Source organism: Bactrocera oleae, chromosome 4 (assembly GCF_042242935.1).
Source record: "Bactrocera oleae isolate idBacOlea1 chromosome 4, idBacOlea1, whole genome shotgun sequence".
NCBI lineage: Eukaryota > Metazoa > Arthropoda > Insecta > Diptera > Tephritidae > Bactrocera > Bactrocera oleae.
In genome coordinates, this window is record NC_091538.1 from 61,225,056 (window position 1) to 61,253,051 (window position 27,996).

The 27,996-nt window shown below is 32.6% G+C and overlaps 5 protein-coding genes across 7 annotated transcripts in view; 3 read left to right on the forward strand and 2 right to left on the reverse strand.

Moving 5' to 3' along the window:
• Positions 1–11,076, forward strand: part of LOC106622514 (syndecan) — a 391,261-nt gene extending 380,185 nt beyond the window's left edge. The window contains exons 6-7 of the mRNA XM_036378214.2: positions 4,702–4,875; positions 4,972–11,076. Coding sequence (XP_036234107.2) covers positions 4,702–4,875; positions 4,972–5,144 — 347 coding nt within the window. The 3' untranslated portion in view covers positions 5,145–11,076. The remainder of the gene's footprint in view (positions 1–4,701; positions 4,876–4,971) is intronic.
• Positions 11,077–11,476: 400 nt separating this feature from the next.
• On the reverse strand, positions 11,477–19,071 carry LOC106622515 (acyl-coenzyme A oxidase 1). Its single transcript, XM_014241720.3, has 8 exons — positions 18,801–19,071; positions 14,635–14,791; positions 13,949–14,241; positions 13,479–13,884; positions 12,914–13,420; positions 12,746–12,851; positions 11,976–12,128; positions 11,477–11,915 (listed from the first exon to the last, which is right to left on the reverse strand). Exons 1-8 carry the CDS (start codon positions 18,925–18,927, stop codon positions 11,655–11,657), a joined length of 2,010 nt encoding a protein of 669 aa, XP_014097195.1. The 5' UTR covers positions 18,928–19,071; the 3' UTR covers positions 11,477–11,654.
• A 1,456-nt stretch (positions 19,072–20,527) lies between these two features.
• Positions 20,528–26,948, reverse strand: Acox57D-d (acyl-Coenzyme A oxidase at 57D distal). 2 transcript variants are annotated; one of them, XM_036378211.2, is made up of 9 exons: positions 26,830–26,939; positions 26,589–26,744; positions 25,146–25,302; positions 24,779–25,071; positions 24,304–24,709; positions 23,725–24,231; positions 23,385–23,490; positions 23,154–23,309; positions 20,528–23,085 (listed from the first exon to the last, which is right to left on the reverse strand). In XM_036378211.2, exons 2-9 carry the CDS (start codon positions 26,728–26,730, stop codon positions 22,825–22,827), a joined length of 2,028 nt encoding a protein of 675 aa, XP_036234104.1. In that variant the 5' UTR covers positions 26,731–26,744; positions 26,830–26,939; the 3' UTR covers positions 20,528–22,824. The 2 variants fall into 2 exon arrangements, with proteins under 2 accessions (XP_036234104.1, XP_069964975.1); XM_070108874.1 differs by having other exon boundaries at positions 26,589–26,948.
• Positions 20,678–20,899, forward strand: Tfb5 (transcription factor B5). Its single transcript, XM_070108883.1, has one exon. The coding sequence runs from the start codon at positions 20,678–20,680 to the stop codon at positions 20,897–20,899; it is 222 nt and encodes a 73-aa protein (XP_069964984.1).
• Positions 20,983–21,669, forward strand: LOC106622516 (transcription factor B5). 2 transcript variants are annotated; one of them, XM_014241722.3, is made up of 2 exons: positions 20,983–21,508; positions 21,578–21,669. In XM_014241722.3, exon 1 carries the CDS (start codon positions 20,983–20,985, stop codon positions 21,445–21,447), a length of 465 nt encoding a protein of 154 aa, XP_014097197.3. In that variant the 3' UTR covers positions 21,448–21,508; positions 21,578–21,669. The 2 variants fall into 2 exon arrangements, with proteins under 2 accessions (XP_014097197.3, XP_069964983.1); XM_070108882.1 differs by having other exon boundaries at positions 21,581–21,669.
• Positions 26,949–27,996: the final 1,048 nt, after the last annotated feature.

Sequence of the window (27,996 nt, forward strand, 5' to 3'; positions counted from 1 at the left end):
ATACAAAAAAATATTCTAAGAAAAATTGGTTTATCCATTTTTTATGACGATATAATTAATGATATTATTTTTCACATTTCAAATTGAATGATAAAGCTTACCAGCAATTTCGTGTGCCACAAGTATATAATATTTATCAATAATGAAAGCAGCGGCATTTCTACTAATTTCCCGACATCAAATTGAGCTATACTTGCCACGAAAACAAACAACAAAACTTACACTCTCCAAATTGATAGATTCGAAATGATTTGTGCCAATAATCAACACTGATATATCTTAAGCCACCGCAACAAATTTATCATTAGTAATGAATATTTCGACTGCTCTGCTTCCTGTCTGCCATCTCACTCTCGTCCATTACTTCCTGCCTGCCACTACACTCACTGCCAACTCCTTCTGCATGCATGTCTATGCCTATCAGCAATTCATCAATTTAGAGCTGTTAGTTTATTTGTTTGTTTGTTTGTCTGGCTGCCGGCGCTTCCCATCCATTACAACGTCGAAAAGCAAATAAAGAAATTTCATCTTCCCGACCTCCCACAACCTCACAGCGCATTTCCCAAAACAGCTAATGACACTGTTGATGAAGACACTGATTGTGTGGTTTGTCTTTCAACGGCAGCGAATAAAAGTTTATGTGGCAAGCAAAAAAAAAATATACTTCAAATTTTGCTTACTACTCGTGAAGTAGCAGCTGCAGTTGTACTTTTGATCTTGATAAAAAGTTTTTCCCTTGCTTAATGACTAAATGAGATACGGAAGGTGCTAACTGGAATGAAGGGCGTTAAAGTTTAGGCAACCGGAAGTTTTGCATTTTTTCTTATTAACTTAAAAAGTATTTTAAAATTAGTCGGCATTATTTGTATGCTAATGAGTTTATTTCTGCGTTAAGAGCTATATAAAGCTCTATCTCCCATCCTTCTTCTATATATTTCCTTTACTTTTTTCTTCCATTCTCATTTTTTTCGTTGTATTACACTTTTTCCTCTTTTCCTGTTCTTTATACTAGTGCCCTTTTTTCTTTTCTCGTTAAAACTTCTCACGAAACTATTTTATACGCATGTTAACCCATTTTCTTGACACAAGTTTTACACTATTGGTCTCTTAGCTTTATAGTTTTATTTTCCTTAAAAGTGCAACTCTCTTTTTGTTTTACTCTTCATGTTTACTGTTTGCCCTTTTCTCCTGTGGGATTCGCCTGCGTCAATAAACAAATAAAAAGTTTATACAATTCCTTTTCAATGACTACTATAATGAAAGAAGAAACTTGACTACTCTAACGTTAATATAAACATGTGTACCATGTAGGAAAAATACATATTCACGATGTGAAGTCTTACTAAAAAACATACCTATAGACTTGTCAATAAACTCAGTATCTAATCTTTTTGATCCAAACTGTCTCAAAGAAAATTGACGTTCTAAAAAATAAACCTATCCCTCTCCTTTTTTCTCTCTGTATCTGTCTCTCTGAAGCTAATGTTTATGCATCAATAGGTGTAGAACTATACGCTCTACGGTATACGTTGGAAAAAAATTAAAAATATTAAATGAATATTCTCAATATATGTTTATTTTTCGAATTTTTGGAACAGTGAGCTTATATTCCGATTATTTTATTTAAACAGAAACGATATAGTAAGAGATATCCATTTTTTTTAACCTGAAATATGTCTCTATCAAAAAATTAGTAGACTAACGAGAAAAGTTAGCTAATATCACATTTTTTTCCATTTTTAGGTGGTATTCTAACTATTTTTGATTATTCGACCATGTGATAATTAATAATTTCTTGAAAATTTTTCAAGTTTTTAGGCCATTTATTACAAATACAACCCTTTTTCATTAAATATATAAGCCTGTGTATCACTATAGACATAAAAATCAATATTAACATGTAAATACATAAAAAAGTTTTAACGTCAAAATATCTACATAATTTATCATTATAACTATATAAATATTTTCAAAATTACGATACATTAAATAGTATTTTGTAATTAAAATTACCGAATAAATTTACCCTTCATGCTCCTGAGCTGTCACAATTCAAAATTAACAGCGAATTTTTCCTACAGGGTATGCTAACATAGTTGCCATCCACAGTGTTATGGCCAGTTTTCATGGAATTTAACTTTACACCCTTTTGCACAAATTTTACACATTTATGTTTGCTTGTATGTTAAACACCTAGGACACTCTCATAAATATGAAAATCGTGTCTAATGATGTGTACCTGTGCACATATATGTAAATATATATGTACGTGTGAATAGGGAAACCATTAGAGGTGCCAGCTGTGGTGTGTCTAGACAAAATTTACACGTGTTGTAAGCATTTTTGCCCGAGACATTATTTGTCGATTGGACAAAGATAGTCAACGCTCGAGCGAGTTTGAGCACGTGTCTAAACACTTGCACGCATTTCTGTGAAATATATGCAAATGTGTTTCAAAGCTTTGGCCACAATGGCCACTGAAATAAATTTAAGCATTTGTTTTTATGTGTTTGTGTGGCTATTATGCGTCTGCTTATGTAACGCCGTTAACGCTTTATACTTTGATAAGCTTTAGATTGATTACCTAAGCAGTTGCGGAAGCAAATATTGCTTTTAAAGACGTGTATCCGAATTGGAAATTAGCTAACAAGGCGATTTCTACAATATTTACATAAATGTTAATGCAATTTTGGGTATTAGGGAGGATATACCATATAGTTAAGTTAAGTTAAATTTGAAACACAAACTTAGAGTAGTTAAGAGGTACGAAGTAATTTTATAACTTTTTCGAACTGTGTTGCTAATGCGACATGGTGTTCAATACACGCAAAAAAAAGATAAAAGAGGCAAATTAAGTTTAGACCAGCCTTCGTCTACTTTTTACTTATTGATTTGCCATTCAAAGGAAGTACACAAGAGTTTGTAACCCAAAAGGCATCACAAAATTCGTGAAATTGTGTTGGATGAACATAAAATGAAAATAAAAAACTGATTGTGCTTGAGATGCGACCGAAAAATTAAGACAATTAAGCTATTAACTAATGACCCGTTCTTTCCCAAACTCAAAAATTAGTTTGATGGAAAAATATTTTACTCAAAAAAGGAGATAAGTATGCAAACAAACGTTTATTTTGAAGGCCTCGAAACTTCCTCTATCGAACCGGTGTAGAAATATTGGAGAACCATTTCAACAAATGCATTACTTTTGATGGAGATTATGTTAAATGATAAAGCCATATTTTCCTACAAAATAATATTATTCCATGGCTCTGCCAAAAAACCATCCTAGCCATTTGGTATATTAACAATTTTCAACTTGAAAAAGCCACCTATATTTCTTTAGATTTGCAAAAAAAATTCCCTCTGAGTTTCATTAAGATACCTCCACATATTGTCCAATATATAATATATATATACATTATTTTATGCTATAATCAATAGTTTTTGCAGCGCATGCGATATAGGATATTTAGGTCATTTTTTTACAACTTGGGTTATATTGTTGATGTTTTAGTAAGAATCCTTAACTTTTTGGAAAATATAATATACATAGCCTATGTTCACCGGAGATAGTGTAGCTTTTCAACGGTGAAAGCATTTCAAATAGTTTCGAATGCTATTTAATTCAAACAAACAATCAAATATTTCCTCTTTATGATATTAGTATAGATAAATAGTTCCCATGCATATAGATGTAGTGTCTCAACTTAAAAAGCTGCAGTGTTTTTATTCGCAAATTTCTATGTTAACTTTCATGTAGAATTCTTAAAGCAGGCTATGAGGCAGCTATACGTGCCACGACACAACTGTTGCTAAGGCTTCAGCACGAAAAGTTATGGTGAAGAATGTAGAGATGTTAAGAGTTCTTCTATAAAAAGAAATTTATCAGTTGGCATACTGGTCTTCTTTCTACCGATCAACTTTAACTACTAAGAGATAAATCGCTGGCTTGGTTAATATCAGAAAGCTTTCTTTAAGCTTTTCTTTGAAGCACAATTTCAACTTGCTATAATAACAAATATGGAATTAAATAGGTATACATAAAGAAGTTTCAAACAAAATATTTAAAAATATAAGTTTTTGTTAAGCGTATTATTAAGTGTGTTATGTAATGAAATTTTATATATTTATTCTTTTGTTCTAAATATTTTTTATAAATCTTTTGTAGACAACTATTTGAATATTTGTAGTAATTTATAAATAAACACGCATATTTAAATCACTTGCACTAGTAGTTGTAGTTGTGTTGTAGAATTCGAGCTCTGAATGTGTGAACCATCCTTAAACATCTAACCTAGTAACCAGCACTCATCACATTCGCATATGAAAACATTACGTAAACTAGCATAAACAAACTAACAGACAGTGTTCTGTCTATAAACATCTTTTTTTTTATAATATTGAATAAAGTAATTTACTAATTTTTATTTTATTAAAGTAAATTTTATAAAATTAAATTTAAATTAATTGGCGTAGCTACATAAATACTAAAACAAAATTTGAAAAATTTAATTATTGAGCCTAAAACAATATTTTTTCAAATTTTCTTCGATTATTAATTTTAGTAATTAAAAAAACAATTAAAAGCAGAAAATTTAAGAAAATCTATGAAAAATACAACAGCAACTCTAAATATAATATAAAATATTTTTCTCTCTCTTCTTTATCTCTTTAACACACGCTCTCCCATGCAATTAATAGGAGGTACCACCAATCAAGGCAATACCATACACGAATTGGACACAAACAACGTAAATAGCCAACCGACAGACACTAAAGTGATCGAACACACAACCGGCAACGAAGTACTCATCATGAATACCAGCGACGACGATCGAACGGCGAGCTTCTTCGCACAACCCGGCATTTTAGCAGGTAAGTGGCTCTTCCACAAAAATTTTCTTTCTCGCAAGTAATTTTCCTCCGGCATATTTTAAACTCTTTCTTTCATTTTCTCTGCATTTTTTATAGCTGTCATCGGTGGCGCTGTTGTCGGCCTGCTCTGCGCCATTCTCGTCGTTATGTTCATCGTTTACCGCATGCGGAAAAAGGACGAGGGCTCCTATGCGCTCGATGAACCCAAACGCTCACCGGCTGTCAATTCCTATGCGAAAAACGCGAATAATCGAGAATTCTATGCCTGAGATAATTCCCAACGTTACTAGAGAGTAGACGCTGTAGCGCAGGTAGTACGAGTTGACGGTGTAAAGTTGGCGGCGAGCGCAGCAGCAGGAAGTAGAGAGAGTATGGACGATGGGTGCGAAGGTGAAGCAGTGAATGGGAAAAATATAATAAAATAAAATTTAATAAAATGTAAGCGAATAAGTAAATAGTGAATAGTGAAACAAATTACAAAGAAACAAGAAAAGAGAAGAGAGAAGAAAGAAAGCAGCAGAACCACAAAACAGTTTGAACGTGTGAAACGCAAGCATAACGAAAATTATAACAAGCAATTATTAGTTTTTTCTGAAAATTTTTCGGAATTTCTTTTTTAAATTGCTACACACAAAAAAGTTTGGAATTAAAATTCAGTTACACACATCTACACATACATATATTTATACATACACACGCGCACTGGACGTGCCTACAGATATGAAGTTGTTTGTTTTTGGTGTAAAAAAGCGAAAATATTTTGGGAGAAGAAGCAGCAGAACTTACAAAAAGAATAATAACGGTTATTTCGCGCGTAAAACAGCATAACTCGATTAAGTGTAAAGTTTTTTCTGGCTAAACTTGCAAGCAAATAGTTTAGTTGCAAGTTTTTGTGTACGAAAAAAAAGTGAAACAAAAACAACAAAGCGCAAGCGAAAATGCGGAGAAAAACAGAAAAGAAACTGAATTTTTTATTTGTAACAATTAAGTTATTTTAGTTTGAATAACGCAAACAATAACAAAAACACTGGAGCATACAGCATAGATATGTATGGAAAGCAAAAAATGCAACAACAATTGTGAGACGCTGGCAAGCGCGCGCCAGAAAATATCAGATTATTTTAAATGGAATTCTCATTTCGAACGTTTAAAGGAAATTATGAAATTATATAAATTAATATATAAAATAAATTGCATATAGACGTAGAAAACATATATAAAAAAAAAAAAAATAAAAAAACATTAAAATAATATTAAATGGATAAAAGAAATACTTTATAAGGGCGGGACACTTTTCATAAATGTAGCAAAATTTACTAAAAAAAGTGAAATTTAACAAATCCACACACACACATCCACAAACAAAGAAACAAAAATGCAAGTAACAACAAACACACACGCCGTGCTAAACACACACACACACAACTATTTAATAATTAAGTAAATATATATGTGAATGTGTGTGTACGAGTGAGCACTCGAAATATTAAAGAAAAATTAAGAAAAAACACATAAAAATACAAATAAGCATAAATATGTATGTAAACTTTTAGTACCGAAAACATTTAAAAAACAACAAATAAATATATAAAATTGATAGTAAGATAAAAAATTAAAATAAATAAAATTAATGTAGAAAAAATATTATAAGTTTGTGAACTGCAAATATTATGATGTTTGTAAAATAAAAAAAAATAAAAATATGGCTAGAGTTATTGTTTGTAAGTAAAAGTTATAAATATATTAACAGCAAATAACTAATGAGTTAAAAAAATATTAAAAATCGAAAATAAAAAAAAAAACTGATAATAGTAGCACGAAAACAGTAAGGAAGCATAATAAGTTGACTAAAATGAGGAACTTAAAAGTTTAAAAAATAATAACAACAAGTTTGAAATAAAATAAGATAATTGTAATAAAAATATATAAATAAATAATATAATATAATATATATAAATAAAATTTTTGAAAACAAAAATACAAATAAAAACAATAATGAATGAAAAAGAGATAAAATTGTAATAAAATATAAAACATTCTTATTATTATTATTTTTTCTTTAATTAATATCAATAAATTTTTTGAAATGACAAAAAAAAATTTTTTTTTAAATAATAATAAATTAACATTGAATAATAAATTAAAATAATTATAATTTTTTGAAAGGAATATAATGATTAAAAAAAAGATAATACTATAAATAATGTTTTTACAATGACGAAAAAATAGATTTGAAAAAAGTAGTGAATTAAAATGAAAAGATAAAATATTAATCACACTTATGAAACTACAAAATAATTAAAATTTATAAAATAATATTAAATATAAATATAACAAATATATAAATAATCATAAAAAAATATTATCATATAACTGATTACTTACATTTAAAATATAAAAAAAATTAAATTTAAAAATAATTTTAAAAAAATTAAAAAAATATTTGAAAATAAAAATTAATTATTATTATTTACAATAAATAAATTTTTATAAAAATAAATTATTTTTATTTAACAAATATAATTTTTGTATTAATGAAAAGGTTCAAACATAAGCCTCAATAATTTTAAATATTAAATAACTATAATTATAAAAATCACACAAAATAACTTAAATAAAAAATATATAAAACTCTACAAAATAAATTTAAATTTAAAAAAATTAATAAAATTTAGTTGAAGATTTAATAGTAAACAATTACAACAAAAACCCGTAATAATAATACAACTGACAACTACTATTATAAACTGGAATTAATACCGAAAAATAATAATAAAATAGAACATAACCTATAATTAACTGCATATATAAGCAAAATAATTATGAGGAACTAAAAACTTATGAACGAATATTTTCTCTATTACTATTTACTCTTAAATTTATGATTATGAAATACGCTACATATTAACAAAAATTACGATTAACTAAATATTTCGCTATTTAAGAATTTTTCTATTAACTTTTATACAATATTACGATTATCATGCATACTTAAAACATAATCTGTTGTTAGCAAAAGAACTATGATTTCTGCAGAAATATGCAATAATAAAAATAGTTTGAATTAAATGCAGTGTTAATAAATCAAAAGAAGAGCAGAGTTAAGGAAATGCTTTCGAAACAGAAAATAAAAGAATTGAAGATAAATTCATGCAGTTGAGCGAGATAAAAAAGAGATATAGTTGCCATGTGAAAAAAAATTTAAATAATAATTTTTAGTACACGCAAGCTATTTCGCTCTTGCATCTTTAGGGTAATATTTCATAAAAAAAGAAAATAATTGTAAAATTAATTTTTTTTTATTAAAACAAATTTACTTGTTACTGATTCAATGCATTGTGCTTCATAAAATATATTATATAGTCAAATATATGCCGCATATTTTCATTATTTATAATTTTTTGTTAAAAAATACTAAAATTAATTTTTTATAATTAACAGCTTAAATGAATCAACATTTTTTTTAACACCCCTCTGCCTTTTTTATATTAAAACACGCAATAAATGTGCAAAATATTAAAATCAACAGAAATACTGCGATAAAAGCTTAATTAGTTAAACATTTTCTTCAACTTTTTGCAATTAAAATCAAGTGCCCGTTCAATAAAATTTGTATGCCTTCTTTTTTAATTTTTTTTCAAGTACCTACATGCATTTAACTATATAAATAAATAATTTAAATAGAAATATTAATTCATAACTGCAATTGTTTCAACTAACGTATGTTTAATTAACGTAATTACTACTAATTAATAAGAAAGTCATTTATAATTAAGTTGCATTTTTTTTTTTTAACACACAAATAAATATTTTGCTTGAAATTTGCAATAAAAAATAATAATTTGATAATTTTCAACTTCTTTGTTAATTTTATTTTTTTTTTTTTTGTTTTCTTGGTTTGCATTTGATAATTTAATTTGTTGTTAATTTTAACTAAAAAACTGTTAAATTTTCTTGATAAAAATGTATTTTTATATTATAAATATTTTCCTAAATACTTTTTCTCAACTACCACCATTACCCACAAACGTTTTTCTCTTCCACGAATTTGCGTTTAAAAATAGTTATTTCAGTTTCCGTTAAAAAACATTCAGAAACATTTTCCAAAAATGCAATTTTCCATTTTACAAAAATTTTAGATATTTAATTTAATACTTGAAAATATTGTCTTTGCAATTTTTCTTTCTAATTAATTCTTTACAAAATATTTTTTAAAATTGTTTATTAATTTTTTTTTGTAATTTATTTTCTTATATTCATTCTAATTGATTCTTCATAAAATATTTTTAAAATTTATTTTTTATTTAATTTTTTTTCAATTCTTCTTTTAATATTTTTTCTTAAAAAAAATTAAAAAAATAATTTCCCTTAAATGTCTTAAATGAACATAGTTGCCTTTACTTTGCTATACACACACAGCCACACACCCACACATATACATATTGCTGCATCTAGTTCTCTTAATTTAACCAGCAAACGAATCAAAATATTTTTCATGAAAATTAGCCTTTAATTATTATAATCCGTTAAGTGTCTATTCTAATTGCTTAACTCAAAATAAAAATAAAAACGCAATCACAATGCATCAAAGCAGTTAACAAAAACCAAAATAATGAAAATTTCTAAAGCGAAAATTTAAAACTAATAACTGTAAACTACTGCCGCTGAATTTTAAACTTTTGTGTGTCTAAAAATGCCGCGAAACATATTTCGTAAAGAAGCTGCGCAAAAAAACTAGCAAAATCAATCAATTACGCAAAAGAAAGCGCGGAAATCCTATGAAATATATATATGTTTATATTTAAATTGCAATATTGAAAACATACATACTTAAATACATACATATCGGTACGCCAGTTTGAAATTTTACAAACAAACATACATACATATTTAAATTAAGCAATAATTTCTATAAAACAAAAACAATAATAAAATTAATTTGTTAGCAACATTTAAGTTTCTCAAACAAAAAAAAAAGCTTTTTACGCTGAAAAAAATTTATTATTTTGCTGAATTAAAATAATTTAAAATTTTTAAAGTGAAAAATTATTTAGCGAAAACCAACATTATCCCATAACAAACAAGCTACTCAACTGCGCGCTCGAAAAACAATAGCAACAAAAACAACAAACACGCTTCTAAGCCTAACATCTATACTTTAAAACTGCAAACACTGTTAAAAATATTTGTGAGTTATGCATAAATTATTTGTGTTAAGCGCTAGTGTGAAGATTAATATAAAACATTATATACATACATATATACATATTAATAGTAGCAAACAACTAAAAAAAAAAATTATAACGTAAGCAAAAAATTAAAGCATAGAAAAATAACTGTAAAAGAAGCAAACAAAAAATTAAATGTAAACAGTTAGAAAAGTGTCCACTTCGAACGCATAACAACCGCAATTTACATATGTTTATACACATACATACACATATAATTACATAATTCACACGACATGCTTGTATAATTACATACATACCGATATATGTATATATGTTACATAATTATGTACATTATAAATTGTGTAGCGAAAATCGTCAGAAAATCAGTCGCGCAAAGATAAGAATTTTCTTTTACCATACACACACTCACAAACACACCCAAACGCATACAATACACACACACACGTATGAGATGGAAAAAATACAAGCTGCTCTTCTTCTTACAACAAGAAAAATAAAATATTATTCAATTGTGAAGCATATTTACTTACGAAATCGTAAAAAAAAATATATATATATATACAAGCATATATATCTATATATATGTAAAACTTTATATATATATACTTGTATGTATAACTAGCAACTAATTTAAAAAATTTTCTTTACAAATTTGTCTTTCCAATTATGATTTTTAAGTTTAATATTAATAAATGAATTCTCGATTTAATTTTCTTCCCAAAATATACATACATACATCTGATTACACATTGAATTATGGGTAAACATTTTTTTTTTGTTTTTGCTTTTCACTTAAGCGTTTTAGAGTTTGATAGTTTGTAATGCTAAATGTACTGAAAGAAATTGGTTTTTCATTTGCAACAGAATGAGTATAACAATAAAAGTAATAAGAATTATAATAACAACAACAACAACAACAACAAGAACAAAGATTATGATAAACGTGAAAACAGTAAAGGCATAAAGAAGAATAATTTCATTAATAAAATGGAAAAACTGTAACAAAAAATGCAAAGTGTTCTCATTTAACAATGGCTTATAGCGAAAGAGAGAAAGAGGGAGAGGAAGAAAGCGACTGGTAGATTATGAGTTATATCTACAACTATCAAATTTCATGAAGATATCTTGGCAAATAAAAATTTTTTCATACAAGCATTTGAAGTCAGTTAGAATGAGAGCGATATGCGAGGTCTAAATAGGGCCACACAAAAGCAGAGGAAGTGTTCCAGCGTCTCCCACATACGGCATACATACATTATACAACCCTAAAGTTTTCGGTAGAATTGAGGAAGTCAGAACAGAATAATTAAGGATAAAAAGCATAGAAGGATATAGCGCAATTAATTTTTCAACACGAGCACTGCACGTATTAAACCGGATTGCTAATTATAAATGGTCCATGAACAATATTTATCAAAATAGTAATATAGAACTTTATTTTCTAATTCTTGTAATTGTTCTTAGATATTTAATAATAAAATTGTACAAACATATAGTTGTATAATTAATTCACCACACCAAATATCACCGGTCTTATCCCAAGCACCACCTGACCACATCCCTCTTCAACGATTTAAAGACCAGTTGTTATAAACTCGATTTCATGAACGGCTTCAAGTGTTGTTCAAATGACGTGGGAACGTCTTTCTGGTTTAGCGGACTCTTCTTAGCCGCCTCGAAGATACGTTCGTAGACATTACCATCGTAACAACCTAAAACGGAACTCAAGACTTTATCATGAAAATCGAAACCATCACAAATAGCAACGAGATTCGGACGTAGCTCAGCGAGCACTATTTCGAGGCGATGCTGTAGTGAGGTCAAATGATCGTCAGTCAGATGAATGAACTGTAAATATTAAAAAAAAAAGTAAGTAATGAACTGAAAATCGAAGGTGACAATAATAACCCGCAATATGTCAGCCATATGCCGTTGAACCGTATGCACCAGATAGAGTTCGAGCAGATGCTCCAACAAATTATTCAGTGATGCAGAGCGTTTTTCTCTATTTTGCTTAACTTCTTCGAAGAATGTGTTGGCCACGAAGGCGCGCCCATGAAGCTGCAAGAAAAGTAGTAAAAAGAATTTGATTAGCAAATTTAAGTTATGATGTGATGTCAGATGGTGTCATGTGATGTGGTGAAATGTGCCGGTGATTGATTGTATAAAAATAGTATAAAAGTAAATTGTATTATTGCATTAAAAATATAAGAACTGATGTAGTCATATAATGTGATTTGAATAAACGACGTGATGTGAAGTAAAAAAACTTAATAAAAAAATACCATCACGTGATGAGATATAAAAATAGTAGGAAAATTGAATGAAATGAGAAGAAGTGTTAAAGTGTGTTTTTAGTAAGTGCAAAATTTCAGATCGATAGCTTAAAACTGAGGGACTAGTTTGTATATATACAGACAGACAGACGGACATGGCTAAATCAACTCAGTTCATCATGCTGATCATTTTAATATGTAATTTATGGGGTCTATGGCGTTTCCTTCTAGGTGTTACAAACTTCGTGACAAACTTATTATACCCTGTTCAGGGTATAAAAAAAAATTAAGTAATGTTACAAGCGCTATTATCAGAAGTCATGTGATAAAGTGCATATGCATGAAATGGCATGCTTCAAAATTAAAGTGATTGCACTCAGTCTTAAGCCCACTTTTAATTACCTCAGCCGCTTGAGTCAGCTCTATACCAGTTACGTTGAATGCCTCCGGAGGAGATAAGCCACTCTCCAACCGTCTAGTGTAACTTTTACTAGCGATGCGGGTTTTACTAAGATAACAACAAAATATTAAGAGATATATAAACTCCAGAAATAATTATAATAAGCTTACTTAGTAGCCGCATACTGCAGAGCCTGCACCAAGCATTGCCAATCGCCGGTCCAATCCCGAAACTTGTGCCAACTGGCGCAAACACTCAAATATGCCATGGTAGGCATCAGCGGCCTGCCATTTAACATATCGCCCCAAGTTTTCAACAAAATCTTACCAACTTGTAGATACAATACCGAATTCTCACCCTCATAGGTGCAAGCCGCTGTGGCCCAGGTGAAAATGTTGCCGAAATTGGCCGAGGCCAAATAACCATGGCCGCCGCAAGCGAGTCGCAAACGCTCAATACCAAATGTTGAATCATACGTGCACGACGCTTTCAAGGTGCAGGCCAAGGCATGCAGCTCCGGTAGCCGCGAGTAATCGCTGAGGCTGACAGCCAAAGCGGTTTCTTCATACATTTTGTTGAGCTTAACACCGGCTAAACGATAAGCAATAGCCGTAACAATCTCTGGCACAACTTTCATCTGTTGCGTTACGTGATCCAGCACTTGCGGTTCCGGTGCACTATAAGTCAAGAGGTCAAGATTAAGTTCAGAGATGGCGATAAAATAGAGGCGCTTACTCCGGTTGAATGGGACTTTGACGTCGAACAGCCGAGTAGCGTGTCGCTATGGTCGCCGCCATTGCATGTAAACCGCTATTGACCAACACAATCATACAGCGTACATACACCATGGGGAAGTAGGCCAACTGTGAGACTGGAGACTTAACAAAAGTGCCATCCGGCTGGACTTTGGCATTCTTCATAAGCATATTTGTACGTGGTATGCGCACATTGGTCAAACCCAAATAGCCGTTATTCACGGCCTGCAAACCGATCTTCTTGCCAATATCACCGATGTCAATGCCCGGCAGTGGCTTATGTGTTTGCTCATCACGCACCTGCAAGACAAATAACTGCAAGCCCAATGGCTCGTCATCGATATAGAGCTGTGCCACCACAATGCAATGGTTGACGGTGTTACCCACTGATGGAATGGCAAGGTTGCAGTAAGAATTTTAAGACTTGAGAGAAGGCTATTTAATACTCACAACCACCGGGCCACCATTTGTAAGAGGTCAGTTTTGGTGTGTTCAACACGAATTCATCGGTTTGGCGATCATAGTCAGCACGTGTTTCCAATCCTCGCAGATAAGTACCGTGACCGAGCTCCGTTTGCACATAAGTACCGAAAATCTCGCAGTCATCTGCTCGACGCCCAAATTTCTCATACTGCTCGGGTGTACCCTGATTTTTAAGCGCACGTGTGAACATTAGAAAGTGCACTGACATCGGAGTACCGCCGGGCATCAGAGTCGTACCCATTGGTCCAGTCATGAGAGTACTTTTGAAATATATAGAGATATACAATGTTATTAAAAACGAGCCTGTGAGGATTAAGAAAGTGTTTATAAATTAAGAACATAATATATTTAGCTCACAAAAAGGGGTAGCTCATAAAATCAAAAGATTTCCAAAAACTTGGATTAGAAAATTATTTCTTTAATGGCATTTTTAGTCAAGTTATAAGACAGTCTATGTGAAATTGAACATTTTGTAGTTTTAAACATCTTGCTGAAGTGCAGAAGTCTCTCGTGACTTATCTAAAATGAGCCTTGCTCCTTTTCAACATACAATATTTCACGTAAATCTATTATCAAGACAAATCGTACATGCTGTGTTCGTACAGTTTCCTTAGTAATATCGGGTACTTTACTAAGCCTACATATCTACTTACTGATAAACCTCAGCACCGCCAGGGTTCACGCGCTCTTGCATAGCTCTTACTTTATTAATTGCGTCTACGGATTGCTTAACTGTACGATTGTAGACATCTTCGTACGACAGATAATCCAATTCGATAGGATCGGGCAAGTCTGCAAATAGTTCCTTCTCTGAAAAAAAAAGGGTTTCAGGGGTTATAGCCACTTTTGAATTTCAAGAAATCGATTATATTTTTTTTTATTTTTTTCTTTCGGATGTACATTTGATGGATTTGAGAGCGATTTGATAATTATTAGCATGTATTATACAGTATATGTACATATGTATATGCTTTTGAGCAAGTTTCAGACTTTTTGACTACTGTAGCGTTTTATCAAGCCGAGGCTGCTGCCATTAAGGTAGTGGTAGATTTGCAGTTCTGCATTGCAGCCTCCTTCAGAGAAGTAACTATCACCTTGTATAGCAGGGAGCTCACTAATCGTTTGTTCAAGGCTGGTTAAGAAATACCTTATCCAGTTATTAGCAACAGGTCATTGCCCTATCGGCGTCCACACTGGACTGAAGGTTGAGAATCTTACCGGATGCCAGCTGCAGAAGCTGTATAGAAGAAGAAGAGGTGACAACGTCTCAACACTTCCTTCTTGACTGTCCTGCGTTTGCGAGATCAAGGCTTAAACACTTGCAAGCTCACATTTTGAGATATCCCACTTAGGCTAAAGACACTTTGTTGACTTATAAGCTCGGACACAGATTTCCCATTTTATAGCTTCACAAAGGACTACATATAGTGGTTCAAGTATGATCTGAATCTTGAGAAATTTCTTTTCTCACTATCACCTCATCTCTAACTTTTATTCTCAGTCAAACAAACATTAAATAATTATACACTAAATTTATATATTTTTATAACAACAACAAAATTGATTCTCCTATCGAATTAATGCAAGCAAAAATGAGAAGGAAGAAAGCAAATCAACAAAACAAAAGCCAAGCCGGATTTAAATTTGGAAATTAAAGTGGCAAAGCCGCATATCGGTTCTTAATTACATGACTTGCGTTTTACATATTGTACATGTACATATGTATATATGTTTTTATGTACGTACACACACGTATTTAAGTCGTTTTGGCATACAAAATTTCGATAATTAAAGTCTGTGTTGTTGACTTTCGGCAACAAACAGAGTGCATACATATATATTTGGTATATGGATATTTACGCGTGGCATACATATGTATGTACCTTAATATTTACTCCGTATCTAGAACTTTTTGAGTAAAGGTTAAGAATTCAATTACTTCACTTCACTTTTTAGAAATAAATTACTTTTATTGCCCGCGATCATCTACAAAGTAAGCGCTATAAACACCTTTTATAAAGTCTCAAAGCTCAATATTGCAAATCAACGGCTACTAATACGTCTTTTTTTTAAAATACACCATGAGGCTAAGCAAAAATATGGCATTGTGAGTAAAGAGAAAATAAACCAACACACAGATATGATAACACTTACAGTAATGAGTCCGTGCTTACAAAGTCCTCGTTGTCTTGGTTATTTTCCTAAGTTATTTTACCAAGTCCATCTAATAAAAACTTAATCTCCCTAACCTCTCTAAAAAATGTTCAACATGGAAAAAGTGAAGTATATTATATTGATAGCTGTAAAGAGATGAACTTGTCTCTACACGTTTCTTGCGGGTCTACATTATTTACAGAAAGTAAGTCGAGATCACAAAAAGGACATTGATCTAAGAAATAAAATAAAAAATTAACAACGTGTTTGCTTGAAACTTTGTGTTTACAATGGAATCGCGACTACGAAATCTTTGAAAATGTGTTAGAATTGTTTTGGGAAGTTTATTTTATCACTTTGATTGGCAGCAAGCATTCTGTGAAGTCTTCGAAAACTTGCCTCAACCGAGTCGTCCATCCACCACAGTGCTTGAAAATCGACGTGTTGGCATCAGAGAGATAAAGCAGAGGATCTCAACATACCTTATGGATCAATTCAACGGATGCTTGACAACGTAGCTGAGGACACTACATTCATCAAATGCATCATTACTGCTGACGAGACGTGAATTTATAAGTATGGCCTCGAACCTGTCCAACAATCTAACAAATGAAGCTACAAAAGTGAGCCGAAACCGAAAAACCCAAGGTGATGCTGGTGGTCCTATGAATTCGTTTCACATTGTCTAACGGTCAATAAGACATACTACTGGGGCGTTTTGAGACTCATTTTGAGGTCGTGCAACGACCGGATTTGTGGGCAGAAAATTTATTGATTTTCCACCACGATAATCCGCACACACATTGTAGTATAACTGTTGTCCCAATTTCTTATCGTTTCGGTTTCGCGCGCACAGTTCAATTGGACCAGTCCGGGTCCAATTTGATCAGTTGGTATATACAAATCTGGTGGTTCCTTTCTAAACCAAAAATAAACCGTTACTCGCAAGAAGAAAATTTCATACAAGCATTGAACAAATCACCATTCACACAATTGTAGTATGTTAATCTAAATCAAAAATCAATTCCAAATCTTTATATTATATGTATGTAAGTATTACATTAAATACCGCTCGTAATTAACTAATTGCTTATAAATGATTTAACACAAAGTCCATTAATATTTTTATGAACTTATTACGGAAGTAGGTCTACTGTTGTATTATATAATATTAGGTGAAGTAAAAAAGTTCGTTCGGTTTTTATTGATTTTTCAAAAGATGATAACTTTGTGTACATTTGTCCGATTTAAGTCAAATATGCGCCGTTTTGTTCGTAAACTTATTGCCAAAGAGATGCCAATTTCATTATACCCCGTTTGTAGAAGGCGTTCGCCATGGACAGGAAAAGAGGGTAATCACTTGGCGCCAGGTCCGGTGGTGCATTAGGACCTCCCATCCGAGCTCCCGGAGTTTTTGGCGCGTCACCAAAGACGTGTGTGGCCTGGCGTTGTCCTGATGGAACACAATTCGGCCTCTGTTGATCATAGATGGCCTCTTCTGGATGAGTGCTGCCTTCAAACGGTCCAGTTGTTGGCAGTAGAGGGCCGAATTGAGCTTTTGGTCATAGGGGAGCAGCTCGTAGTAGATGATTCCTTGCCAATCCCACCAAACACACAGCAAAACCTTCCTGGCCGTCAATCCGGTCTTGGCCACTGTCTGGGCCGCTTCCCCGAGCTTTGACCGCGACCGTTTGCGCCCGATGTTGTCGTCAGTGACCAATTTTTCATCGCCAGTCACAATCCGCTTCAGAATCGGGTCGATTTTGTGGCGATTCAGTAGCGATTCGTAGATGGAAATTCGGTCCATCATGTTTTTTTGCGTTAGTGCGTGTGGCACCCAAACATCGAGCTTCTTTTTGAATCCAAGGTTATGCAAATGGTTCCAAACGGTTTTCTGGCTTATCTTTAGTTCCTCAGCAATTAAATAAGTGCTCACGTGACGGTCTGTTTCCACTATTTCCATGATTTTATCGCAATTTTCGACGACAGGCCTCCCGACGCGTGGTGCATCTTTGACATCGAAATTACCGGAACGGAACCTAGCAAACCACTTTTGTGCTACACGTTAGTTTACAGTATCGGGCCCATAAACTAAATTAAGTTTTTCAGCCGCTTTGGCTGCTTTTTCGCCTTGATCGAAGAAAAATTGTAAAATATGGCGAATTTTTTCTTTGCTGGTGTCCATCTTTGACGAGCGCTCACAACGTACTGAGTCAATCAATCGAAAAACTGTCAAAGACAAACTTTTAGCGCGAATAACACGTTTTTAGCGCCGTATAGTATGACATGATGCGACACGTAACACTAGTGGTCAATAACGCCATCTCTTAGATAAAAACCGAACGAACTTTTTACTTGACCAATATAATAAAGATTTGTATATATATCCCGTAATTATCCACTGATTATGATATATGTATCATTTGGTAAAGTATTTGAGCTAGTTATCACTTTCATAAAACCTTTTAATTAGAGCTTCACTTAGCAAAAGAAAAAAAAACCAAATGCAATTTGCCATTGTATGCAACAACAATACTAACAGCATCAATAAATACTAGAGCAAATGCATTAAATCAATATACATATGTATATATATCTCTGATGCATAGTATAATATGGTATTTACAGCGCATTGCACTCGCTATTTTCTTAATTAGCAACTCACCAGCTAATCTTTTCAATTGCAAGAAACTTTCACCATCATGTATAAAAGCGGTGAATTCCTCCACATCGAAAGTGGCCTTCTTGCGTTCATTCACCAAGTCAGGATTAACATGTTTTGGTATGGTCATTTTTAGGAACTAATTTTTTGGCACAACTTTTTTTTAACCGAATTTGTATTAAAATAATCACAAACAAACCACACGTCGAATGCACTAAACCCGCCTCGAACAATCACCAACAATCTACTACGGATAACAGAGTTCGACTGACTGGGTAGTTGGCTGCTTTGAGATCGTTTATTGTGCCTGATGTTGCTCAACCAGAGAACGTAAATGATCATTTATTTTCTCTGGCTCTACGATATAAATATATGTATGTATTTTGTGTCGATATTTGGAGATACTTAAAATTCTCTTAGTTTTTTTGGAGATCTCCGAGTGCACCACAAAACGTTGTGACTCTTCTCCTCTTTATATTATATGTACTACTTGTATATATGTATGTATATTAGTAAACTACGAGTAACTGCATTAACAAGTTTTTAAAAGAGAAAAGCATTGACATCCAAATTTTTGCATAGGTTTTTCTATCTTCAAGCGACCTTACTGCTACTGTGTGTCAGTTCACAAAGGTATCGAGGGTAACTATACAGGATCGGGGAACATGACGGACATTGGTAAACCCATGCAGTGGTATCGTTAGTTAGGAAAGAATCTGTTAAAGTTCGCGTCAAGCGCTGATATCCTAAAGAATGACTAATACTCATGGTATCGCTAAGAAGCGAAACTGGTCTAAGCGTGGCTTACTCCTATATTTGGCGGCCACAAAATGATATCTCAAAATCTCTTCTCTCGAGGCAATTAAGTACTTTCAAACAGTTTTCAGAGCTCACAAAGTCTGCACCCGTACCGAATATAACTGCCTGTTAATAGCTATAACCCTTTATGACTAAGCTTCGTAGATGATTTCGAATAACTAAGGTAAATTATCCTGTATAGTATAGGGAGGTGGCAAACAGACCGCATTTACCAGGCAACAAAACCATCATCCAAATTACTTACTATCCGAATTTCCATCCATGGACGTATATAGATTATTTTATATAACGATGACCTTTCCTATTTGGAGCATTCGAATATCCTGTATCAAATCCCTATATTGTATGATTTTTGCATATTTTTTTCAGATTTTTAAAAACAACAACCTTGAACGAATTATTTGCATCAATTTTCTTCAAACTTGCAGAGACGACATATTGGATGATTATCAACGAGATGTCAATGTAACCAATTGACACTATTCGCTAGGTATTTCTCCACTGACATATAATACATAGGTTAATGACTTCCAATATATAACAATAATCCTTCACATCAATTCCTTCTTCAATTAAAATATATTTTAAATAAACACAAATTAAGGCATAACGGAAGGCAAAGAACGAAAAGCGTTGGAAGAGTCAATAATCGTGGTATGTGTCTTGGCTAACTTGAAAATACAAATAATTAATTTTTAAAGAAATATTTTATGTCACATTGATTTAATTAAAAAAATTTAATTAATTTAAAAAACTGCATATATTAAATCATTAACAAAAATACGATACAAATAGAAACACGTTCTCTGATAGAAATGACCGGCTATAGCATTCTTACATCTGGCAGCACAAAATATTACTGACAACTGTCATTGGTGGATTGCGTGTGGAACGCAAGCAATTTGCGCTAATTTACAAATTTTTTTGTAGACAGTTGTAAACATTCGAGAAATTCCCCGATTACAAAGCAAAGCTGCAAGTGAATTTCAAAAACTTTTAATGTAAAATACAAGTTATTGGACTTAACAAATGTTCTAAAAAAGTTTAAGAACTTCGTAGCAATGGTGAATGTTATGAAAGGTGTATTTGTTGAATGTGATCCGGCTATGAAACAATTTCTTTTGCATCTCGACGAAACGCTTGCATTGGGACGCAAATTCATCATACAAGATTTGGATGAGAATCATCTGTTTATTTCTACCGACATTGTAGAAACTTTGCAAGCACGTGTGGATGATTTAATGGACCGCATAAGTTTTCCGCTGCATGAAAAAGATCCCTAAATTAAAAATATAATTAACTCTAAATATATAAGACAAGTCATTCTCTATAAGCCAACCTACATTACAAAAAAAAAAAAAAAACTATGACCGGACGCGAGTCCAATCGTATAAAAGATGCGGAGAAAAAACGTGTGCTTGATGAAGCTGCGCGACAACGGCGCGCACGCAAGGCGCTTGAAGCACTCGAGCAAGATAATTTCCATGAAGATCCACACGCAGATTTGGTGATGTCAAAGAAATTACCGAAATTTCAAGATGGCATCAAAAACACCAAAGAGAAGAAAAGCAAACGGAAAGGTGCCGAATACTACCGGGCGAAGTATCGTAAAAATTTTCCACAGCTCTTAGAAGAATGTAAGCAGAACTCTACAGATGCGCCAAACTACTTGAATGCTTTGGCACCGGCACCAAATAAGCCGCCACGTCGGTTCTGTGCAGTTTGTGGTAATTTTTCAAAATACACTTGCACCGCGTGTGGCACACACTACTGCTGTATTCGCTGTCTGGGCACACATCAGGATACGCGTTGTCTCAAATGGACCGCTTGAAACTTTCTTTTAAGTATAGAATTTTATTGGATTACAAAGTTACATTGGGGGTTTTATGATGGTAAATATAATTTCGTTGGAAATATGAAAAGCGCATTTTAATTATTTTGCTATTATCTTTTTTTTACAGCAGATGAAGATGAGAAAAATATTGAAGTATTAAAATATATATGAAACTACAAACAAGTCTTCAAGCAAAAATAAAGAATTTGAAAATATAAATTTTATGTTCAAGCGTCCTTGTGCGAAAAGGTAAATTTTTGTTTAGGACCAGAAATTGTAATAGAGCTCGTGCAAGTCACATTTAAAGTATCTGAAGGACCATTTTTAATGATATGTAGAGTAGGAAGTAAGGAAGTTATATATATATATATTAATATATATATATATAAGGGTATATGTGTATATAAATGATAAGATTGACGAGCTGAATCAATTTGGCCACGCTGGCTAGTCCCTCAGTTTTGGAGATATCAATTTGAAATTTTGCACATGTCCACATTAAATACATACCTAATTGGTAAAAACCATTATTTTAAGCGAAAACTTTGACTTACTTAAGTGAATTGACAGTTTGTTTTTTTTAACGAAAAGTTTTACTGAGGAGAAGCTGTATACCTTTTAATTTTTTACATAAATGCAGAACAGAAATTTTATTAGAAAATTAAAATTTCTAATTATTTCCAATTTAGCTCAAACTTAAACTAAAAAGTTAATATTTAACTAATTTGAAAATAGTTTTTTTTTAAATGGATTTCTTGCTCCTTCTAAGTTTTGAGTCGTACTAACTTGTATCCGGAGCAAATGTTGTTCTAGTTGGCAACACTTTTATATATTAACTATCTAATTGATTTCAGCAAGTTTATATTTGTATTACAGAAGAAGAGTTATATGAAAATAAGCACAACGTTCAATTGAAATGTTGATTTTTTAAACTCAAATCTTACTTGTTGAATTTTTTTCCTGGTTAGAAGTAAAAACACATATTTTAAATAATTTAAACTTCTAATAAATGTTAAAATGTCCACATTACAGTTTATAGACTGTTTTGACATATGTCCCACCAGTCACAGTTTAGTTTAGTGAAATTTATTTTTAAGTCTACCGTGGTAAAAGAGGAGGATTTTCGATATTCCACAAGTCACACTCATTTAAGTGATAATTACAAGAAACTCAGAAAAAAATCAAGGTTTTTTAGTAAGAGATATTATTAATTAGTTATTTCTCTATATTATGAGATACATTTGACTATAATTTTATAGCTTATAATTAGTCAATGTCTGGAGTCAAATGCCCCACCAGTCACCATGGAATGCCCCATAACAATTCTTTCAGACCAAATATAAATATTTAAAAATATTATATGAAAAAAGAAATTTACAAATTTGACTTCAAGAATGGTTTCAAAATCTTTTCAAAAGAGTCAGGCACTGGTTTTTGATTAAGCGGACTTTTCTTTGCCGCCTCCATCAAGCGCTCATACACATTACCATCGTAGCAACCTAGAGTTGAGTTCAATACACGATCATGGAAATCAAAACCATCACAGATGCACACAGCATCTGGACGTAATTTCTTCAAAGATACTTCCAAACGATTTTGTAGTGAACGCAGATTAGCATCGCTGATTGTAGTAAACTGTAAATGAGACAAGCAATAAGTAAAAAGTTAAAAACTCTAACTTCTAATCTTGAAAGTTAATTTACCCGGAGAATATCGTGCATGTGACGCTGCACAGTTTGCACTAGATATAATTCCAAAATATTCTGTAATACGGAATTTAAAGCTTTAGAACGTTCAGTAGACTTTGTGCCAGTGATTTGATCTAAAACAACTGAAGCGACGAATTGACGTCCATGAAGCTATTTAGGGAAATATTAGAAAATTTATTAGAAAATATACACGTTTACAAAACGTAAATCAATAAAATTTCTTACTTCAGCTGCCTGCGTCAATTCAATGCCTGTGTTGTTGGCTGCCTCCTCGTTTGTTTGACCTTCGGCCACACGTTTGGTTAGATTCTGGAAAGCAACACGTGTTTTACTGTAATAGAAACAAATATTGGTTTCATTTTATAAAATATTTTTTTATACCTTGAGCAAGGTAAATATAAATATATTATATACTATTTGCCAGCAAATTTGTAACAACCAGCTGTACAAAGTGAACGATCAAAATCAATTCCTTGTGTGTAAAACTTATATATTGTCAACAAACTGCTTCGGTGCGACCGAAGTTGACGTTATTTCTTGTTTTTTTTTTTGCCAAATTACTTACTTTGTCGCCGTAAACTGCAACAACTTAACCAAATACTCCCAACTGTCATTCCATGGTGACATGTCATGTTTGCCATACATTTCCGCCAAATAGGCAACCAGCGGCGGCATTTGCTTGCCTTGTGTTAACTGTAACCAGGTCTTAACTAAATAGCGACCCACTTGCAACAACAGCACTGTATTTTCGCCCTCATAAGTGTATGCAGCAACGACATTGCCATATAAAGTACTGAAATTGGTCGATGTCAAATAGCCATGACCGCCACAAGCCAAACGTAGACGTTCAATACCGAAAGAACCATCGGTACTTGAAAGTACTTTTAGACTACAAGAAATGATATGCATGTCCGTCATACGACTATAATCGCCATTGGTAATCTGTTTTTGCGTCAGTTCATACATCTCCCACATATAGCGTATGCAAAGACGATAAGTTATGCCGTTTGCTATTTCTGAGAAGAGTTTTTGTTGCTGCGTCACATGATCGATGATTTGCGGTTCTGGTTCGCTGCATAATATTTATTTATGAAGATAATACTAAATATAAAAATATTTAGATCTATATAAAATGTGTGCTTACTTGGCATTAATTGGACTTTGTCGTCGCACCGCCGAATAACGTGTTGCTATGGTGGCTGCTTGCAGCAGCGAATTAGAGGTGATATCGACTATTAAACAGCGTGTATACACCATAGTCATATAGTTTAATCTTGACGCAGGACTAGCAACAAAACTGCCATCCGGCAAGACTTTCGCATTACGCATTAACATATTTGTACGCGGTATGCGTACGTTTTTGAAGCCCAGAAAGCCTTGATTAACCCCGGCCATGCCAAATTTTCTGCCAATCTCACCAATATCCACACCCGGTAGCGGCATATGCGTCTCCAAGTCGCGCAGCTGCACTATAAACATTTGTATGCCATGATGTTTGCCATCGATGTAGAGTTGTGCCACCACCATGGCATGGTTGGTGGTGTGACCCACTGCAAAATATAATTTCAACAATTTTATAAGCACTAAAAATTACTTTAAAGTTATTTGCTTGCACTCACATCCACCCGGCCACCATTTGTAGGCCTGCACATTGGGTGTGTTCAAGACAAATTCATCGGTTTTCCGATCGTAATCGGCGCGTGTTTCAATGCCACGCACATTGGTGCCATGCGCCAGTTCGGTTTGTGCATAAGTGCCGATTATATTGCAGTTGGCTGCTGGTTTGGCAAACTTTTCGATTTGCTCCGGTGTTCCTTGATTGAAAAGCACATCGACAAACATGGTGATATGCGTTGCAAGGGGATGATTAGCGGGCATCATAGCTATCGCGGTATGGCCATAGAGCAGCTTGCTGAAAACATAAATGTTATATGAATATATGTAATTGTCATACTTGATGCTTGGATGGTTGTCTAGTGCGCTTACGGCCAAATGTCATTGCCGCCCGGATTGCGTATTTGTTGTAGTTTACGTAGCTTTTCTGCTGCCTCCGTAACATCCTTTACTGCCAAGTGGTAAACATCTTCATGTGAAAGGTAGTCGTGTAGGTGACCATCTCTGAGATCCTTATAAAGGTACGTTTCTATAATTAGATTATAGCTTGAGTGAGTAATTATATGTAACGTAAACGTAAGTACAGTATATACATTGTTTATTTTTTGCCAATATAAAATATGTGTAATGTTAAGGAAATGACCCTACCGGATATATATTTACCCTAAGATAGTTTAAGCTGAGTCAATTTAGCAATGAACGTATGTCTGTCTGTTAATAAGCGCGCTAGTCCCGCAGTTTTCGCGATATTCGACCTGACATTTTGCTAACGTCCTTCTCTCTTCAAGAAACTGCCCATTTGTCAGAATCGTCGATATCGAATTACTATAGCATATAGCTGTCGTACAAACTAACCGATCCAAGTCGAGTCCTTGTATGGTAAACTTTTTTATTTGGCAAAATATTTTTTCTACAATCTCTAAATATATTGTGCCGTTCGGACAACTATAGCATATAGCTGTTATACAAACTGATCGATTAAAATCAAGTTCTTGTGCGAAAAACTTTTTTATTTTAGAAGATATCATCACGAAGTTTGGTATATAGTATTAGCCTAGGCAACGGTGTAATCTCCGAATAAATTGAGCTGCCATACAAACTGACAGTCGAAATGAACGTGTTTTTTTTTTTTTGTTTTATGTAAGCTTATTCTATCTTGTTCCAAAACTTTCTGAGTTACCCACGTACACAATTATTTAAGTACATTAAATTTATAAAAAAATTGCTTATCACATTTCGACTTTGTAATTATAAAAACCCATTTGATTATGATAATGATCAGCTGAGTCAATGTGCAAATGATTTTATATTTACTCGTATTTAGTATGTATCTTATTAATATAAGCCAGCATGTTGAAAAACAGTTAAAACGAGATATCGAAACTTTAATCTACTTTTTTTATGGTTTGAAGAAATAAAAAAATGCTTACATTTGTTTACAGTCATTTTGCGACTGTGATTTTAAATGCTGTTTCATGCTAATTTTGAGTTGCTAAAACCGAAAATGATAATACAAATTTCCTAATACGTAGGATATTTTGTGTTGTAGTTAAGAGATGTAAACCACCACCATTTACTAAAATGATAAAAATAGCTTGAAGTGGTGGAAAATTTTTGAACGTCCGTAAAATTCGTAATCAAGACATCTGAAATGAGTAGTGTTTATAATAGTTTATTTTATTTTAATTATTATTATTAATATTCGCTTATTTTGCTTTCTCTTACGCTAAATGATAGTTCACAAGCTACCGCTCTTACATTTCAATCCCGCTACCTCCCACCCGTTACACCTTTGACCCCGTCTTGTTGACTTACCGATTTCTCGTTTATCTTTCAATTTATCTGCGCCATCATGCCACCAGCACTGGAATTCTTCAACACTAAAGCTGGGTGACTTGCGTTCCTTCTCCAAATCGGGATTAACACGTGCTGGTATGAGACTCTTACTCATCGGCATTTTTAGTATTATTTCTAAAATATATTTTTTTATTGCGAATATTATATTTTATATGTGTAACTAAGATTATCACACACACGTCACAGAGTATTTGCGTACCACAACTTTATCTCTAACCACAGCTACTGACAAAGATAAAATAGTCGCCTAGTTAATACAAAAATATATTTTGTGTCAAAACAAGTTGAAGCTTTTTTTTTTTTTGAAACCCTCTCACAGACCATAAAACCAAACGATCATTTGCTGCTCTTTGCTCGTATGAAGTGTTAGAGAGTGTAATCTCTCGCGCTCTCTTTTAAAGCTTTCTTATCATTGCACTGATTATATACTAATGTTGTTTTGAATAATGCATCCCCTCCGGGGACCAAAGTTTATTGTTTTTTTTTTTTTTACCATATGGGAGCGTTGTATTAATTTGTGGTTTTGCACGTCAGCACGCTTAAGAATGCATTATCACTCACTTAAGTTTTGTTTTTGTAGTGTTTTGTTACAATATTGTTTTAATTTTATAATATTTTTTATACTTTGTATTTAATTTATATTTGTTTTTACGTTTACATTCACTATATAGGAATTAGTTTGTGGATTCTGAAATCTTATCTTGTACTTGGTTCTCATATAATTTTAATGACAAGCCAAAGTTCCATTTCACTTTTTATTTGATAATAATTTTGTAGATAAGATTACGTAAAGTGATACTGAAATCTGCAGCAAAAAATTGTTTTTAATTTGTATAATTAACTCTAAGATAAGAAGGTGATATCTAAAGGTGTTATCATTCTTGTTAGATACAATTTTACTTATATATAACATTAGTATTATTAGCAAATATCACATAAATCTGTTATTATATGGGGTCCAAAAGTCTTTTACCCTATATACGACCTTACTTGTTAATTTTTCCATTTCCGTCTGTCTGTCCGTCTGTCTGTATATATACAAACTAGTCCCTCAGTTTTTAAGCTATCGATCTGAAATTTCGCACCTGTCCTTTTCTCACAATATCGGACCACTATAGCATATAGCTGCAATACAAACTGAACAATCGGAATCAAGTGTTTGTATGGAAAACTCTTTCATTTGACGAGGTATCTTCACGAAATTAGCATGGATTATTATTTAAGGCATTTATTGAATATCCGAAGAAATTATTCAGATCGGATGACTATAGCGTATAGCTGACATATTAACTGAACCATCGGAGTAAAGTGCTTGCATGGAAGATTTGTTTATTTGACGAGGTATCTTCATGAAATTAGGCACGAG